The sequence below is a fragment of the Botryllus schlosseri genome, chromosome 9, assembly GCF_051294905.1.
Source record: "Botryllus schlosseri isolate E-star chromosome 9, Bs_hap1, whole genome shotgun sequence".
NCBI lineage: Eukaryota > Metazoa > Chordata > Ascidiacea > Stolidobranchia > Styelidae > Botryllus > Botryllus schlosseri.
The window spans coordinates 14,343,504-14,363,740 of NC_137244.1; the positions used below are offsets into that span (position 1 = coordinate 14,343,504).

Sequence of the window (20,237 nt, forward strand, 5' to 3'; positions counted from 1 at the left end):
ATCAATGGCGATCCCCGTGAAGTGATATTGTCACGAGATAAACCCGACCTCTTTCAAATAAGAATCGAGGAGAAGTTCCATTTCGTCCAGCAGATTGATCTTATACTTTTTGTGACTTTGCTTTATGTTCCGCATGTGACTTTCTTGCGATTCCGCGTCATGTGACTCGCCTACGCTCGGAGCGAACACAAAAGCCGTGTAAAGGCTTTGGGAGCTGGAAACAATCGAACCGTTACATTCCTTTCGGCCGAATCACTTTAGGAATGTATCCGGCCGGCGCAATGCAACTAATAGAGACGGGTTACCGAACCAGCACTATGTCAATCGTGAACGAAGATATTTTTAGTGCTTTGGGAATCATGGAATTGTAGGACACCCTGTGAGAAGCTGCGCATGACTGCTCGGCAAAAGACTAATACCGATTGAATAAAATCAGTACGGAATAGGTTACTCGAAGCGGTCGTTCGATTCCACGCTTATGCACATATCTCTCATATCTTCTTCCACTTCAAGCAGGTCGTCGAGCGTCTGACAAAACTCCTTCACCCCAGTGGAGAATTTGTTCAATCTGCAAATATTAGCATCAAAGGCATTTCGCCTTTTTATACCCGTTCATAACACAGTACCTCACTGTATGCTCTAGCAAAACGTGGACTAAGGCTTGGTCTATATCCATGTTTGTTGGGTTGGTCAGCGTGTCGAGGAGCTTGATGATCTCGGGCTCCATGTTCTTCATTTCTGCGGTCATGATTTCGACCTAAGACAAATCCTGGCTACTCAATAAGATATATTGTATACGTCAAACCCCACACTCACCATTTCGCTTAAGCATACGATTAGCATATTAAAAGCCTGTACAATTAATTTTTTGTGAGTGCACTTTGAAATAAAATCACTGAAAAGAAAAATCAACAAAATATTTCAACTGATAGATAGGACGGTACACAATAATTTTAGTAAATTTAGTGACCTAGTATGAAAAACATAGATTCTAATTCAGTGGTACTCAACCGCCTGTCAGACAAATATATTTCAAGTTCATTCTCAATTGCAAAGTGCAAGAGCTTGAAAGCATATAAATTATTTAGAGATATGAAACACCAAATTAAAAACATAATTCGAACATAATCTGACGCAATATAGAGTTTATGGTCTACTTTCCACTTGCCCTACATCACAATGCTTCGTGAGGAAGTTGAGAAGACTTTTTTGACACGATTTGAAAAAACTCGACAGTAAAATTTAGCGATGTTCGATAGTATAATAGAATGTAGCAAACAGCGAAGTCGCATTTCCTCCAAAAGAAACCCAACAGTAAAAAACAAATTGTCGCTTTTAACATGACTTTGCCTTGGAGAAACTACTACAGAACCATAACAAGTGTAATATCAAAAATACAGCAGCAAATTGCTCATAAAATTGAAGTGTGGGTTTGTTGTAATTACACTCTGGATGGATTTTGATATTTGAAAATCACCAGTATGCCAAATTTGTTTTCACATCTACTGGCATGTAAGCTGAAGATCACTGTTCTAGCTAGACTTTTGTTGAGAAACGGGAAGCGCTTACTCCGTATGGTAATAATATGATAATTCTTTTATGAAATCTTACAACTTACATTATATGAAAGAATCGCTTCCAGAGCTTTGTACTCGAACGGCAAGTGCTTGCTGTGCAGATTACTTTCTGATAGTATGATTGGCAGTTCGTCGTAGAATTTTCCAAGGCGTTCAATATTCGATGGACTTCGCGACACCGAAGTGCTTGCAGTAGAATCGATCAGGAGGAGAGCATTTTGACAAATGACTGCTTTCAAATCCTAAAAAAATATAACAATAAAATTTTGTGCAGGTAAATCAATGATATCCAACATGAATCTTTCAGGACCACAAACGTAAACAATCAATATGTACTCTTATAGATTGTAATTTGTGAACTGTTACCTCAAATGCCTATTGCCAAGATAAGAGTTGAATAAACACACATCCTTCAATTCAGTCAATAATTGAACAACACAGGATAGCCAGAAATAGAAGTAGGCCTACACAGACAAGGAGTGCTGCTTTTCAAAGTATTCAAGTGGGTTTGTATATCTCCACTCAAGTGGTTCCATTTTAAAATACTCCCACTTGAACAGTTTTTATTCATACTAATCTACTTTCTCTTTACTCCTCTGATTTTGAGAAGTAGAAAGGATGTTCTGGGATAACTTTTCACCGGATTTATGTGTGAAAACGTCGTGAGAATTAGCCATCACAGTAAATACTGAGTGTATTTTTCAAGATTGCTCCTATTTGTAACATCACCAGTTATTTTGTGTTTATCGTGAACATGCATCATGCTATTTGAGCAGTAGCCAACTTCGATTAAGTGCCAAAAGTGTGTGTCCCCGTGACCAAATCTGCCTTTTGAAACTACTTACTTTGGTATTTTAGGATCTTTCATTTTCTACTTCCACTTGAAGTAGTATTTGACATGTCTTGAAAATTACTGCTTCTACTTGAGTGAAAACACTGACCACTTAGACCACCTGTGGACATCACATAACCATAAACTATAATCCTGTTGAATTCTTGATATAGGTGCCCACCTGCATTCTGACAATCATCTTTGAATTTCTGGCAGCCAACATGTGTGAATGCTGAAATCGCAGATCCCGTGCCGAGAGTCCGAGTTCGTTGTAGAAAGTGACTTTGGGAACCTCTTAAAGTACAAGGGGTCAATATGATAGGCCCCCGTAACAAGAAGTGGAGCCCAGCTGATATCTGTCTATGTAGAAGTATTGCTATTGATCAACTCAGTTCAATAATTAATCAGCCTTTAAAACCATGTCATCACTCCCACAAATGCTCGAGTGAGAGAGTCTTCACTGCTGGTGCGTTGAATAATGAAGATGATAAGTGTTCACTTTGCGGTGAAAATGTTGCGAAGTTGTGTTTCCCAAACTACAATTTATATGCCTGTCGAAGTAGCCTCACAGTTTATTTTTCAGCTGGAATTGCATTGTCAACAAATAAGTTTGAGGAGTATATTTCTCAAATTACTGCCACTAATTAGAACTTCAAATTCAGTGGTTCTCAACCTTCTTTTCATTGTTTTAAAATCTAATTTAAGTTTATATTTTCTTCGAACTCTAGACTAGAAACCATGCTCCCTCCAGTCATAAACTCTTTTGTCTCTAATATTAATTTTCATACTAATGTCAGTAATAGTATATAAAAGAGCTTCAATGCATTAAAGATAAAAATGTACACGCTCGGCTGCTGATGAATGGGTGGAAACATGCCATTATTAATATCCGCATGCCATAAGTATCAACATTTTGTTTTCATCAGCAAAATAAATAAAAAATCGGAAAAGAATTAAATAATAATGGTCTTAACCAGCGGTTCCAAACCTTTTTTGACTCATCACCCCCTTATCAAGCTCGACACAAATTTTCGCCCCCATCTTCACCATTTTATAAAATATTTTATCAAATCAATACGCCACAAGATTGCGATATAATGAAAAGATAGGAGGGTGCCGAAACGACTTGGAGTAGCAGGTACGAACCCGAAAAAATACATATAAATAGGAAATCTATTCACCTAACGCTGATCGCTGGTGAATTGACTAAAAAAGGTTATTTTACCGAGACGGTGCTCTAAAGATAGTTTCGGAAAATACTTCCCATCGGTTTGGCCCTTTTTCAGTCAACTTTCACGTCATATTCAGAATAAGCCGTCTTCACGTGCACTTCTGGGTGTGTTAATTATATGTCAGTGGACAATCTAACATTTTCATCCCATCTTTCTCAAAATTGCCATGGAGGGCAGATATTGACCATGTTGGGAACCACTGGTCTAAACCAAATTCAGCTATTATTAACCCTAAATAATATGTTTTGAGTTGTGAAAACCGATCTAACAATGTGCAGGAATTAGTATTAAATCCATACTACTGGTCAAGTCATCGTAGGCCTACATTAAATTCGATATGGGTTACAACGATTTGTCAATTCCTTCTTCTAAACTAGCAGTGTTCAATTGTGCAGTGAAAATGTTTCGTATCCCAATTTTGATCATATCTTGATAAGGTGACATGAAAATAGATTGCCCTAGTGGAGAATTCCTCCATAGGCTGGGAACCAGTGAACTACAGTTTTAGTTGAAATGTTTGACAATTCAATATTGGTATATGGCTTTTATCAAGCAAATATATCTCACATAAGGGATATCGATATCGGCTGGACTCTGATAATAAAGTACCCTTACCATAATTGGCCACTTCCCCATCAGGATCAATGTGGTACTGCGAAATGTAATGGTGATTAAGCTTAATCGGTCTCTGGTATTGACTAGATCACATAAAATGTTAGGCTTATGTGTCAAATTTATACCAATGTCAACTGCACACCAGTGTTGGGATCAAGTCAGTACCTTCGAGTCACCAGTCATCTCGAGTCATTGCACATTTTGACTTGAGTCAAGTCAAGTCAATCGATTGTTGGAGGTGACTCGAGTCAAGACAAGTCACAATTCAAGAACAGTTGCCATTTCGGAGTACGAAGCATGATTAGGCTACGTCATTGCATTTAGATAGCTGTTTGAATTACAGATTGACTGGTCATTTATTTTGAATCGAGGAACGAATATAGAGTTACAAATATACTGGCTAAAACACGCTGTATCGCTCTCACATATGCAGACTGCTAAACTACGGAAGTAACTGTATAGTATCGATATATAATCATTAGCCATATAGAGAATACTGGTACAATACAAAGCCTCAAAGTAGGAACAAATTGATATGATGCCTACACAACCATGTTATACAATTCAAGCATGCGCCAATGGTTGATGAGTAGCATGAACCATATTCTAATTTTATTTAAATCAAAGAGGAGGTTTGATCAAGGCGAAAGCAGAGCACAATTAGCAGTCTATAGAAAAGTGATTGATATTTTGCTATTGGATTACGTTACTACTAATTTACGACCAATTAAGCTGTAAGCTCCGATCACTTCGTTTGCGGTCTATTTATTTGCGATAGAACAATATGGACCCGGTAAAACGCACAATCATTGAAATATTGGCCATTCTCAAAGGTTATAGAAGCGTTTCGCGATCAGTACGAACATATGCAAGATACAGTGAGTTTTATCGACAGCTATTACTTAATGACTTGAAATTGACTCGTAAATTTTGCTTTGAGTCACGAGTCAATCCACGTTTTGGAAACGTCAAGTCAGGTCCCGCCATTTTTTCAAAGTGACGCGAGTCAAGTCAAGTCATCCGGAAAGGTGACTCGAGTCATCCCAACACTGCTGCACACAAATACTTCAGTGGAATATAATTCATGACAACTAGGGTTAGGCTACAGGAATTTCTTACAGATCCATTGATCCATTCAAAAGTATTCGCAACATAGAGACTAATGATATATCAGCTTGAATGACAGGTGTGGTCAATGAGATCATTTCAAATATGCTTTATTTCAATATACAGTTCAGAATGACTTGAGTTTGAGTTCACACGAACGACGTCTTGGAATCAGACAGTCATGGCATTCAACAAAATAATAATAAACTAAACTTTAATTAGCTCATAGTTGTACACTGGAATTGGCGTCACAGTGCTTGCAATTCCTCAAATAAAATTTACTCTTAAAGTATGTGATAGAAGTAGGAATCAATATCAGAGTATATAAATCATAATGTACAGCAAAACACTTTAGGTGTATAGCCTACTCTGTACTCACCACTTGGAATGTTAGAGTTTTTTGTGGCTGAAAAGATGGTGCTGCAGATAGGTCTCGGCCCGCTGTCAAGTACAAAAAGGGCTAAAGATATTGTCGTTCTTGGCTATGAAAAGCTACCCACTAATTACGTCAATAACCAGTTGTACCATTACCTTCATATACGGTATTCAAGACAAGTGATAAACAATTTAACACAGCAGAGACGGTGTCTGTCAATCAACCACTCGTCTTAGCCCAATGGTAGGATGCATATTACTGTCCTAATATAGCCATTAAATCTTTTGTTGCAAACATAAAGTTCAGAAATATACCTTGCCTACTGAGCTCACCTGATAAGCAAAACAGTTGCGCCTTTGACAAAAGGCATCCTTTGATTGGTAACAATCTGTTCCAAATAGAACACACACGAGACATTTCAATTAGATACCTTTTATTGATATAGAGTTACATACTGTAATGTATATTAGCGATTGTTATTTTCATTCACAATTATAAACATTATGTTCATTCTGCATAATTATTTTAGTCACATTACAGATCAATTTTTGGAATAAGTAGACTACTCCTTGAGAAGAACGACATCTTGCCACAAAACAGTGACGGATTCAGAAGTAAGAAGCCTAAATTACCATTCACAATATTTCACTCAATATTTATCAGTATCAACTATGCAAAGAGATATGACAGACCGTTACACAGGATCTAAAAACACCAATTTCAAATTTGATTCACCAGATAAAAACAAGCAATCGGCCTACATTTTCACAATGAGCAGGTGAGTTCAAAAGCTTTGTCATGAAAGCATGTCACGGAAAGAGTGTAAATTGAATGTAATGTGCAAATAGGAGTGTATACTGTAAGTAGGAAAGTAGGCCTATGGATATTATATTGATAGCATCTCGAGGATCGGATGTTACTGCAGCAATTGAAAATGTAATCCAGCCATAAGAGCCTGAAGCGCTAAGGTAAAGACCGATCGAGAAAGAGACATGATCTGACTAAAGCCTCATAGAACAAAACACTAAGTCTCAAGATATTAACAAAATTCAATTGTTACCAAGTGCTTGGAATCTTGTGTAAGTTAGGCTTCTGCAGCAGACGTACCGGTAAAAATATTTTACACAATGATAGGAGAAAATTCAATCATTCAGGTGTATTTGTGCAATGTCAAGCGACGAAATTCATCAAATACTGAGGTATAGTCGTTACACCGGGAACAGAAAAGGTACAGATTCGAATAAAAATGAGCAATAAGAATTCGACGTTGCATAACGACGTGGTGCAATATCAAGTATGAATATGAAACATCTAGTTCAAATTTTGCAATATACGCTACATATGATGTGTAATCCAAAGGTATAGGCTATATTTACTGTCAAGTAGTGCAATAGTCACGATGAAATGTGATTCACTCATAAGCTACGTTACGCCCAATCAGAGAAGTGAAACTGGGGTAGGTAAGGTGCCCGTTATTAAAAAGCAATACCTTTTCCTGGTAAGCTTGCAAACCCTAAGCTCCAGTAAACAACCGGGCCCTTGAAGCTTCCGAGCGGACCTGGCTAGCGGCAAGGCTAGAAATATAATCAGGGCTGGGCTAAATCATTTCTAAGCTCTCACGGTGGGAAGAAAGTACAGAAAAGAAACTTTTTGTTGATAAAATAACTGTTAATGTGAATGGCGTATATTTTAATTACTGAAAAAAAGACTATCACCACTGGACTCGAAACATTACAATAAATATTCAACTCGGATTCGAGCCCAGCCCTAACGAGTAATCATATTAGATGAAAATATATTATTCTACTATGGTTAAGAGTATCACAACAGGTAAATTCGGTAGAAGCAGATCCATTTTTACTCGTCGTCCGTTTCAAAGAACATCATGTCAATCAGAAACGTGGCGGCCAGCAACTTGGCCTTCACTGTCACATCCAAATCGACAGGGAATGTAACGCCGAAATTAGTGGCGTCTGTAAACATTTCTTGAGCAAACCCGGCGTGCTGCCGCGATATCGCGCCAATCTGCTTCTTTCCGTCAGCAGTGAAGACTTTGAAAGGAACGTCTTTGGTGCAGCAAGGACCGCTACACACGCAGCAAGGGCCTTCGATGAGAAGCTGGGTTTCGTTGTTGGCGTCTTGCACTGCGTAACGCGGCTTCCACGATGATTTGCGCTGGACAATCCTACCGATCGAGACACCTACTGGTGATTGGACATCAATCACATAGGCGCACGAATCACCATTGATACACCAGCAACAACCGACACAGCATTTGAACTTGCGTTCCGCCCGTATCACCTCTTGGTTCATATTATCGACTATGTGCATCACAAAGCCTCGCTCGTTACCACAGCAAACTCGGTGGCAGGTTTCCGACTCTTCAAACGCGTAGTAGCACTGTTGGCCCATGCTGTTTTTCACAACAAATTTATTCTTGGTTTCCCACCCGGTGAACGCTTCAAGTATTTCTATTTTTTGATGCACGAGTAGTTGTTCCAAAGACGCTAGATACTCCAGACCTGGCGGACACCCTACAAGTGCCGCTGGTCTCTCCAGCCATAGGTTGGCGCCAGCCGGTGGTGCGGTCATCGGAATTTTATTATCCATAGTGAATAGATCAAGGTAACCTACTCGCTATTGACCTGTAGTGGGTAATCACATTTAGAAATGTATGATGTTCACATATGATTATAAGATCATCGATAACAAAGTTACATAAACTCATTTGTACATTCGAGACACCGCAAGTAGTACGCTGTATTGTTGACAATATAATTTGTACTAACATCCTCACAACAGGATAACTAGGCGATTGAGGTCTCATAAAAACACCCTCAACCGGTGTTATCTGTTAATAAATTCAGACACATTCATCAGTCATCTCACAACGTATTAAATGGTTATAATTTCTCTTAAGGTTTTAATTTATGTGGGCTACATATTTCATGAGTAGATATCGCGACATAAATTAACATGACAACATAACATGGAAGGTTTTGAGGTATTCCTATAACTATTGACCTATATCTATTTATGGAGGAGCATAGGCAAATTAAGCGAATTAACATCCATGAGTAAAGTTATGAGATGAGTTGTCTCATGCATAATAACGGAATAAATATGATAAATGAATTAGTTCACATCGATAATTAACAGCAATAATTTAGATAAACATTACAGAAATTGTGAGCATGGTGTCCGGTAAAATGAAACCGATGCTATAGATCTCAATAGGTGATATTTCTTTGAGGCTTTTGTAGGGATTTACCTGTCAAACCAATGAGTAGGCAATGACCACTATCATTATTATAATATGACCAATTTGCAATTCAAATATAGTCAACTATCATTGAATTAATGTGTATAAACAGACATGTTATTGAAAGAACCCATTTTAAGGTAAAGTGAGTTAGGCTACGAGTACGAGTCGACATCAGTGTACAAACCAATAAAAATGGTTCAAATGTTGCAAATATCAAACGAAGACCTAGATAAAGAAAAAAAATTACAGCAATATATAATTATATATGACAGTGCGAAAGTACCATGATCAATATAACTAGAGCAATATGAAGTGTAAATGCAATGAATGAATCACTTCCCTGCAGGTTTTGTAAATTCGCCTACTCTAGGAAGTTATTATTGAGTCACAGACATTGACCATTGTTATATTTCACTGAACTCTATTGTGGAAAGATGGATTAGTGTTTGATCGGTGCTACACATCTATCTATTGAGATGCAATTGAAAAATCCACAAAAATACATCCCACCGACTCAAATGGTTACACGCATAAAAAAAAATATAGTTTATGACTGTCACTGCACATTGGTGATACCTACAAAGCATTTCAATTCAATTTGATGAGAAAAAGTTAGCAATCTTGAAGTAACAATAGGTGAACATGGCACATATTCCATTCTAATTGAGCTACAGTCAGTGTGCAATATGGATACTGTCTGCAAATGCCACTGAGAAATCAAGTGAAATAGAAATTGAGGATTTGTACAAGCACGAAAATAACATCTATTCTAGCGTAACGTACCGATGCAATTGTTCAAAGGCTATTGAGGAACTGTGTGCTGAGGTAAGATCTACAAAACTAAAATTGTTGCATACAGAAAACTTCAGTACAATAGTCGAAGCCATAAATCTTCGCCAATCAAACTCGATGAAACTTTGCAATGGGGAACAGGTACAGAAAGGATAGCTTGTGTAAAAGAGCAGCGTAAATCATGAAGTGATGTGACTTAGTTTAAATTTAACAAATTGATATTGCATAGCCCTACTAAGAAACACAAAATTCCTTGCTAAAGTCAAAACGATTGAAGCCAGAATTGAAATTCCCGGGCATTCAAATTCGATGAAACATTGCAATATTGATCAGCTACAGAAACAGTCGCTTGTGTAAAAAGAACAGTACAAATCCCAGTAATATGACCTAAATCGGACAAATAATCATGCATAGGCCTACTTATCAATTCCGTAAGGAACACAAAAATTTGTTGCCAAACTCAAAACTATCAGCACCGAAAGTGTCAAGCACATTCAATCTTCGTTGTACTCGAAGAACATCATATCAATCAGGAAAGTGGTCGAGAGCAACATGGCCTTCACCTTCACGTCCAAGTCTGCGGGAAAGGTCACCCCGAAATTGGTGGCGTCTGTAAACATCTCCTGAGCGAAACCGGCGTGTTGCCGTGCTACCGCACCGATCTGCCTCTTTCCATCTGCCGTAAACACGTTAAAAGCGACGTCTTTCGTGCAGCAAGGCCCGTCGCAAACGCAGCAAGGTCCTTCGATACGTAACATGACTTCTCCGTTAGAATTCTGTACAGCGTAACGCGGGGTCCACGACGACTTCAGCTGTATGATTCTGCCGATCGATACTCCAACAGGCGATTCCACGTTGATGATATACGCGCATGATTCGCCGTTGATGCAGCAGCAGCACCCCACGCAGCATTTGAACTCGCGCACGGCTCTCAAGACTTCCTGATTGCTGTTATCGACAACGTGCATCACAAAGCCGCGATCGCTACCGCAGCAAAGCCTGTGGCATGTCTCGGACTCCTCGAATGCGTAGTAGCACTGCTGGCCCATGCTGTTCTTCACAGCGTATTTATTTTTGGTCTCCCACCCAGTCATAGCCTCCATCAGCTCTATTTTTTGGTGCACGAGCAGCTGGTCAAGCGTCGTTAGGTACTCCAGCCCGGGAGGGCATCCTATCGCCGCATCCGGCCTGTCCATCCATTTGGCGGTCGCTTGGTAGCCTTGCGGCTGTTGGGTCATTGGAATCGGCTTACTCATAACGGAAATTATATTTGAGTAAACTTAGGAGGCTTAAACTTGACCTGGCTTGAAAAATTGCAACAGTGTTAATTAGATATAAAGTGCAGTGTTCGATTATTCTGTATGATTGCATATTTGCGGGTAATTTATAACGCATAGTTTGTCGATATCAAATAGATATCAAATGGTACAAAAAATTGTTGGTTTCACAAATACAGGCTAATTAATAACGCAAAGTTTGCCGACACTAAATAGAAGTTAAAATTTTTAAAAATTGCAAGCACCACAAGCGCATTTCAAGAAACATGTAACGTACCCAATTGCAAGTCATGCCGGTGAAAATGCGACACACGCTAGGCCGGTAAACAGTGTTTCACAGAATTTCAGGTTCAAAGGAGTAACTTGAGATCGAGAAGGAATTTCGGGACATGAATCAGTAAGGAGAAAATGATGCGAAAACATTGAACATAGCTAACCATAAAATGCACACCGTATTCAGAAATAGATTTTATCAATTTTCTACGGGTACACAGCATCTGTTTTATAATAGGGCTGAATCGTTGATTGCGATCAAAAATACATTACAAATACATCCCAAAACCTACTATATTATGAGTGACGGAATAGCATAAGCCTACTGTACTCAATTTTTCAACGTGCTGCTATGAACAAACTATTCAAATAATGCAGAGAATGTCTCGCTCCAAGTAGATGATAAAATCTCTATTCTTTCCGATCTCTTCTGAGCGTTTGCATACAGAGGTGAGCAGGGTTGAATGGATTAAATTTCGAAACAACTCAAGTACCGTAATTGGTAAAGCAGTGTGAACCAGAGTGTTTAACCCTAAGCTAGTAATCAACTTTCAAATATAGCACACAGACAGACAGAGCAGATACTCGGCAGTCCCAAATACTTCCTAATTGTAGACTACACTTCAGGTATTGAGAAACTGAATTTGAATCTTTATCAAGCCTTTGGCTGTACACTAGTACTCTATCACAAGATTTAAATCATTGAAAAATGATTTCGCAACAGCTCACATGTTATATTGAGGTGATCATCAACAATAGCGCTAAATTCTGTCATGTATTACTCAGATACTAATATACTTGACTTGTTATATGTACATTTTACTACAGCTACCATGGTAAAAAATTTGTATCATAAGATCAAGCATTTAAAAATGCAAAGGTATCTGAAATGATTTGTCATGGTCGACTGCAGAGGCATAGAGAGGATCTAACAGACAGGAAGTGATATCGTGAAAAGCATAATATTATTGCAATTAGTGATCAACCGTGAATCATCTGACAAGGGCTAACCAGAACACTGCCTGCATGATATCATGAAGCACGTTTGATAACAGTAAGCAACTGGTAAACAAGACCATTATATGAATTGCCACACTACATGTTACAGAGTGTGTGTGTAGCATATAGCCATACAGCTGGAACAAACACAGCTACTAAACGTCAGTACTGATCACACAAATACGAAATTTGAATGCATTCTAGTATAAAAGTGGAAATAATTCTGGTACTTGAAGTTGAAGTCATCCATATGAATAGTAGCCTACTATTACAATTGAAAGATTAATTTAACTACAATCACTCTTGTTTAAAATTGAACAACAAAACACGCCATATCACGAAATATCGGCAAATAACAAATGTAGTGCTGATTGCAGTATTGCATAACGAAGTATTGGAATAATGAATTGAATTATTTTACAATCAAGATTGCATCTCCATGTTGGATACTAGTTATTATCGTTATTGCCGCTTTGCTCAAAGAACATCATGTCAATCAGGAACGCAGCACAAAGCAGAATAGCCTTCACTTTAACGTCGAGATCAACAGGAAAGGTGAGGCCGAAATTGGTTGCGTCAGTAAAAGCCTCTTTTACCAGGCCTGCATACTGACGCGCCAACGTACCAATTTGAGTAGATCCGTCCGGAGTGAAGATGTTAAACGGAACGTCAAACGGACAGCACGGGCCTTCACATACACAGCAAGGGCCTTCGATAACAAGCAAGGTTTCCTCCTCAGTATTTTGCACTGCGTAGCGTGCCCGCCATGAAGAGCACAGCTGAACTATCCTGCCAATCGAAACCCCGACTGGAGACTGTACGTCGATAGTGTAAGCGCACGTATCACCATTAATAAGGCAGCAACAACCAGCACAGCATTTAAATTCCCGGTGGGCTCTTACCACTTCCTGGCCCATGTTATCGACGATGTGCATGTCAAATCCGCGACGGTTGCCACAGCAGAGCCTGGTCAGAAGCCCAGATTCCTCATACGCGAAATAGCATTGCTGGCCGACGCTGTTTTTAACTGCGTATCTATTCTTTGTTTCAATACCAGTAAAAGCCTCAAACAGTTCCACTTGTTGATGGATAAGGAGTTGGTCCAATGCGGTCAAATACTCCAGCCCGGGCGGACAACCGACAACCGCTCCTGGCTTGTCCATCCATTGCCCTTGTACCGCAGCGCCGTAAGACGGCGTTGGTTGCATATTCATTGTTAAATTCTACTCGTTACAATTTACAGACAAGATCTGCTGAATATAAAACACAATTCATGATGAGGAGGTACACGGCATTGCTGGAGAAATTTCACAAATAACGGGGGAATGTAAAATTCAAAATCGATATACCGTGATCGATGAAACCATGGGACACAAATACGCTAATGGCCTATAATTAATTTCAGGCAATTATATACTTTCTTCAAAATCCTAAGGATCAATGCACAACGACAAGCTTCACTTCCAAATTCATAACAAACCATATTTACAAGGACAAACGGTAAAGTTTTACAGATGAAAATGGACAAGCATCGACACTTTGAATTAACTCTACATTGTAAAGAGGTAAAATCACAAACAGGGAAAAACTGATTGCGATATGAAGTGGAAGACAATGTCATGGTATTCCTACTATCAAAAAGCAGGGTTGTAACCAAGTCACAAAGCTCCGAGTCGCAAGTCAATCTCACTTTTATAGTTTTGACTCGAGTCAAGTCGAGTCATTTTCAATTCAGCACCGAGTCAAGTCCGAGTTCAAGTCATTGAGCAGAGGTTCGAGTCCGAGTCCAAGTCATTGTGTTGACTGGTCAGTTTCCAGTTAAAGTCTTGTCAAACCCACTTTTACTACTCTGTTTTTTGATATCGAATGGTTCGCATTTATATTATGCTAATTTTCCTCAATTTCAACAATTTCTGGTCGCATTTTAAAGCATACCAGTACCAAAAGAAAAAATCCCAATAGGGTGGTTACTTCACTGTTATTCGAAATTACAATGAAATGTTGGTCTTGACCGTCTAAGTCTCGAGTCATATGACTTGGTCCGAGTCATGCGCAATGACTCGAGTCCAAGTCGAGTCAATAGACAGATTGTCTCGAGTCCAGTCGAGTCATTTCCGTATTTTGAGAAAATGACTCGAGTCAAGTCGAGGCATCAAAAAATTGTGACTCGAGTCATTACAACCCTGTTAAAAAGCAAGAATACGAGTTAAAAATATGAGTGCATTGGTGTTTGGAATAATGCAATATTATCATTATTATATGATCTTGCAATATAAAACAATCTTCAAGCAAATGGCAATATCAACTATCCCAGGAGAATCTAGTTGTGATAAGGAAATGGCAGGCAAAGTCAAGGTCTTCCTACTGTGAAGAAGCAATCCTTTATGAGATTAAAACTGTGATTCACTGTTTCAATAACGCAATATTTCTGATATGATTTTACAATATAAAACAATCTTCAACGAAAGGGCAATATCAGCGATGCAATATATTGAAGTAATGAACTTGAGTGTGGTTCTGTGTGAATCGATAACATAATATATATACAGGTGGTATGTGATTATACATGATTATCACGGAACACAACTTGAGACTTTATCGAAAGTCTGTAAATCATTTTACTGATTGTTGTTCTGTTCGAAGAACATCATGTCAATCAGGAAAGTCGCGCACAGAACGACCGCTTTCACTTTGACGTCCAGATCCGCGGGGAAGTTGATGCCAAAGTTGGTGGCGTTGGTGAACATTTCTTTCGCGAAACCGCTGTATTGACGAGCCAACGAGCCAATTTGCGTGCTCTCGTCAGCCGTGAAGATGTTGAAAGGGACATCGGCAGTGCAGCAAGGTCCGGAACACACACAGCACGGTCCTTGAATAACGAGGACGGTTTGGTTATTCGCATCTTGAATTGCATAACGTGGCTTCCACGAAGAGCATAACTGGATGATTCTTCCGATGTGGGTTCCAACAGGGGATTGTACATTCACGATGAAAGCACAAGTCTCCCCGCTGATACACCACGGGCATCCGATGCAACACCTGAATTCACGAGACGCACGTACAACTTCCTGCCCCATGTTATCAACAATATGCATATCGAATCCGCGCATGTTGCCGCAGCACATTCTGTGACACAAATCCGATTCTTCGTAAGCGAAGTAGCATTGCTGGCCCAGGCTGTTTTTCACGGCGTATCTGTTTCGCGTTTCAACACCTGTCATCACTTCGAAGAGCTCAACTTGTTGATGTACGAGAAGCTGATCCAAGGACGTCATATATTCCAGTCCAGGCGGACAGCCAACAATTGCTCCTGGCTTGACCATCCATTGAGCTTGATTGGACATTTGTCCTGCCGGCGGCATAGGGGGATGCATGGGAGCAGCCATATTGATGTGTTCAAAACTGCTTGAGGCACTTAACTATAAGCCACGGATATGATGGGGACTGCTAAGAATGACATGAGATATATATTATCATATGTACGATATTCAGTGATGAGAAAAGGAACAGTGGAAAAAAGTTGCAGATAGAAAATTGTTAGATCAATGAATCAATCAGTCCTTAATATATTGCGCCTTTCATTTTCATCATCTTATAACATCACAATAATGTGACTGAATGAAGATGCCTTATTCCTTGAGCATTGATGATACATCCCGTGAAGCATGAACTACCTAAGGTTGGTAGCATTGTATCAATCAACCACCTATACGCTATAATGGTACTACATGGTACTTCTACTTTACAAAATATCATTAACAAGTCAATAAAGTGCCGTATGTATTGAATCAAGTAATATACCTACCATGGAATCAGTAGAGAGATTCACTTGAACAATTGCATAAAACATGCAGAAGCGCACTTCAGTATGACAATCTGTTCTAGTATTTCACACCATACACTTATTCAACCGCTTCACTGCCCCTGGCTCTGCTATGAAGGTGAACGCAACTTGTCTAGATACGACGACGAATTTGCATCAATATTAAATCGGTCAATAGATAATTATGAGCGAGATAACATATAACACGAGCCACGGCCGCGTTATAAGCTCAGGGTAAGCTACATATCGTAACTCACGTTACTACAAACCGCTACCTGAAACGTATGTCGTCTAGCTCAGTGCTCTTCAACCTTTTTCGTCGTGGTACACCCTTTTAACATTTTCTCAAAACTCGTACACCCCTGACCGTATAATACACCGATAACGCCGAAAGCCGCATTTTGATTACATATACAATACGTCCGGATTCCAACGGGGATTCGCAATGGCGCATGGACGACAAATGCTCATATGAAATTGGATACTGGGAACTTAACACCACGGAGAGCCCTTGTGGTGTTCTGTGCCTTCACTTATTTCTTGAGATATGCAATGCGCAAATTTTCTTACTGTAGAAGCAATACATCCCAGCAGGCTTACAATATATAATCTATGTACCAAAATCGCGAGTATAAATATCAAGAAAAGACACTAGGATTATGTGTGTAGTCGCGCAGAGCGCGAAAATTTTGCACCTTAAATGGATTTCATCGAAAATGTTGGTAGTTTCACATATTATTGTCAAAAATTTATTAATTCTCAGCCCACGTGATCAGATTAACCCGTAGAGCTGATGGAGGGTGTTTTCGAAAATATTGGGTACAATATTAATGATGATGCATCTTGCGGTTCCTATTAATCACTTAGTTGCATGTTGTTATTTCTTGGCCTCTCACCAGGATTGTTTGTATTGTTATTAATAATATTTTATTACACATCAATGACAGTGGTGATAATCGCCTGTTTAGAATTTGTGCGCCACGAAAGTGCATTTCCTAAAGTTTAGTATTTTTGCTTTGGGTAATGGGGACGACTTTTGCTTGCATGCGCACTCCCATTCTTCATTCTCTCTCGCTAACGTGCGTCCACTTTCAGGACTTTGCTGCTGACTTTGAAGCTCGGTTAACTCTTCTTCTGGGCTTTTCATGACGCTACGTTAACAGGGGGTCGGCGACGAGGAGCCTAGATAAACATCCGACACATAAAAACATGGCAGAGCCGAGACTAGAACCAGCAACAATTGGTTACATAATGACGGCCGCCAACACACGCTAATTTGAATATGTGTAGAAGATCGCAAAATTATGGTTATGCGGCTGAATGAGGCCGTACGTCCGCAGGTTGAGCACCCCTGACGTAGCCGAAATAAGGATGGACATTTGAGCAAGGCTGCAACGTATAGTAAATGATAATACGAATAAGGGCTCGAGGTTACTGGACCACCATCTAACGCAGTGGTTCGCAAACTCGACCCCGTGCCTGCGTAAATAGGCTATGTATTCTGCACTATTCATAAGCTGGCCGCAGGAAGCACAAATTCAAAATGTCCGAGATCTCCTCGAGAATCATCAGACAGATATCGCAAGCTGAACACATGCTAACTCCACCCTGCTCTACTCGAAAAGGAAGTAATAAGTCCATTACCAAAGGTTGAATGATTAGAAACATTTGCTTATGGCATCACATTGTACGATATTACACATCCGGTCATTTTGTTTTGAAGCATAAACTGGCGTATTTTTGTGATAGCTATAGTCATCGTATCATCGGTTCATCATAATGTGGATCTGGTACACCCCTGTACACCCCATCCGAGTGGTACACCCTTTGAAAATTCTGGTACACCCTAGGGTGTACGACCACCCCGGTTGAAGAGCACTGGTCTAGCTAATTGGTTCACCGTAAAATCTCTCGAAGCGTGCGCGGCGCGTGAACGGATACGTCTACATTGACTCACTAGTGCTATCTGTCGGTGTCTTCATTTGCTCGTTTCGTACTCTACATGCAAGATTGTCCTCCTTATTCAGGTAATTGAAAATGTCCTCCGATGACGCCTCCTCTGGCAATTCGTCCTCCTTTACAGCTTCGCTTGCCTTTTTGTATTTTGTATCTTATTTTACTACCCCCAGTTGTGGAAGATGCGGCACCACAGAAACAGTATCGCATATGGTTAGTTCGGTTTATTATTGGCAATTTTATAGGTTCAATACACCCTCCAAAAAAAATTGCGATACAACGAAAAGATAGGAAGGCGTCGAAACGACTTGGAGTAGTCTTTGGAATCAGACACCCACCTTGGCCTAGGCCAGGGGTGTCAAACTCAACTTGCGTCGCGGGCCGTATTCAAACCTTCGGATGGCCCGCGGGCCGGATCAAGCAAACGATTCCAAAATGCTACCTCAAAATCCATGCACTCGTTTTTTCTTGAATCAATTGTTACTAAGCCTTCATACATAATGGTATATATTACTAGGCTTACCATACGTCCCGTTTTAGGCGGGACAGTCCCGCTTTTTAACGTCTTGTCCCGGCGTCCCGACCAGTCAGCCAAACGTCCCGATTTTTAAGGCCAGCGGGTATTTCGGAGTGAAAAACGGTGATTTTAGCTCTGAGCGGAAAGATGACCTTTTTTTTTTTTTTTTTAGTCAACCGATCACAAAGTGGAATAAATTCACCGGTTTTTGAGATTTCTTCTCCGGTTTTGCAAGCCTCAGATTTCTGAAAAAGTGTCCCCCTTTTAGATTTCCAAAATATGGTAAACCTATATATTACGGATAATATGGAATATATTCTAGTAACCCCTTTATTCGCAAACAGCGAAATTGGCAAAAAGTAGGATAATGGGCCGGTTCAATAGTTATAAACTGCTAAAACAGTGGCTGTAACGGCGATATAAGTTGGCATATATTTATATGCTCTCTTTGATTCAACCGTAATCTGGCGTCATCCCTGGGTAAGCGGGTATGCGTTGTGAAAAATTGGCCCCGCGATCGTTGGAATTAGGTTTATCAATACTAAATCGCGACTCGTGTTTCTGTGGAGGCCGGAAACCTTTTAAGCCAAAACTGATATAGAAGTGCGATAACCAGCATTTGAATTATATTCTGTGACTATATTTCTACATGTAACCTGCGTATGCGGTTTCACATTGACGTTTTTGCTTCTGCGAATAACTGCATTTGGCCCATTTTTTAGACGTCAGTGTGTAATGTGCACTTTTTGCCTTTACAGAATTGGGAGTCAGTGTCTGCGATGGTTCCTAGTGGCGATTAGAGTAAAACCATATAACACCGTTATCGAATGGTCTTAATGTGGCCTATGAACATATTCGACATTTTTTATCCTGACGGATTATTTAATTGAAGTATTTCTTACTAAAATTTTAAACATTTGTTGGGAATGTGCTGGAAATCATCTGGCGGGCCGGATGCGGCCCGCGGGTCTTATGTTAGACACCCCTGGCCTAGGCGATGTAAATAGGAGGCATGCACACTGACTGAATAGTAAAGAAGATAGTATAGAAAAAGCAAGCAACAAAAATGGGGTATGTCACGGAAGGTGAGATCGATTGGTCAGGTCGCGGTCCGGTAATTTTGAGGACGGGCTAGTATTTAATTAGTAGATATTGCTTCTATTTTGACTTGTTTTGACTTTATGTTACATTTTCTCGATTTGATTTTCACCGTCGATTTCTAGTTGATTCGTGCAAATATTAGCCTATGACATCGTATTTTCACTTGAAAATGTTCTCACGTCTCCTCAACTGGTAACCCCAGTCGTGGGTGCATGTGCACGGTGCATGCCTCATCTTTACACCGCCTAGGCTAGGGTTACTATATTTTTGATATCAAATTCCAGACAATCTTTAGCGCCCACTAGCGGATTTTAGAATGATGTGCGACACATTGTCTGTCAATATGACGTCACACTAGCAAAGCTTTGCCTATCGACCAGAGGTAGTCACGATCCGGATCAGGAGCCGGAGTATGTGGTTGTGTATTGTAACCAGGAACGAAACAACATTTTTCAGCCTTCTCCTGCCCAAATAAACACTGATCTTGAGCCCACC

The 20,237-nt window shown here is 39.8% G+C and overlaps 1 protein-coding gene and 4 pseudogenes across 4 annotated transcripts in view; all 5 read right to left on the minus strand.

Moving 5' to 3' along the window:
• Window positions 1-6,210, minus strand: part of LOC145447207 (magnesium transporter MRS2 homolog, mitochondrial-like) — a 167,256-nt gene extending 161,046 nt beyond the window's left edge. For all 3 annotated transcript variants that reach the window (XR_013917493.1, XM_080325624.1, XM_080325623.1), the window contains exons 1-8: window positions 6,072-6,210; window positions 5,743-5,804; window positions 4,257-4,293; window positions 2,591-2,703; window positions 1,619-1,819; window positions 627-757; window positions 452-568; window positions 49-214 (exon numbers count right to left, since the gene is read on the minus strand). Coding sequence is in view for 2 of the 3 variants with exons in the window: in XM_080325624.1 (XP_080181750.1) it covers window positions 49-214; window positions 452-568; window positions 627-757; window positions 1,619-1,819; window positions 2,591-2,703; window positions 4,257-4,293; window positions 5,743-5,804; window positions 6,072-6,156 (912 nt within the window). In the remaining variant the exon portion in view is untranslated. The remainder of the gene's footprint in view (window positions 1-48; window positions 215-451; window positions 569-626; window positions 758-1,618; window positions 1,820-2,590; window positions 2,704-4,256; window positions 4,294-5,742; window positions 5,805-6,071) is intronic.
• LOC145447222 (phospholipid scramblase 1 pseudogene) lies at window positions 6,156-8,358 on the minus strand (annotated as a pseudogene).
• Window positions 8,359-8,384: 26 nt separating this feature from the next.
• LOC145447221 (phospholipid scramblase 1 pseudogene) lies at window positions 8,385-11,054 on the minus strand (annotated as a pseudogene).
• Window positions 11,055-11,100: 46 nt separating this feature from the next.
• Window positions 11,101-13,991, minus strand: LOC145447220 (phospholipid scramblase 1 pseudogene; annotated as a pseudogene). The gene has a single exon (XR_013917494.1). The product of XR_013917494.1 is annotated as a phospholipid scramblase 1 pseudogene (transcript).
• A 353-nt stretch (window positions 13,992-14,344) lies between these two features.
• LOC145447219 (phospholipid scramblase 1 pseudogene) lies at window positions 14,345-15,826 on the minus strand (annotated as a pseudogene).
• Window positions 15,827-20,237: the final 4,411 nt, after the last annotated feature.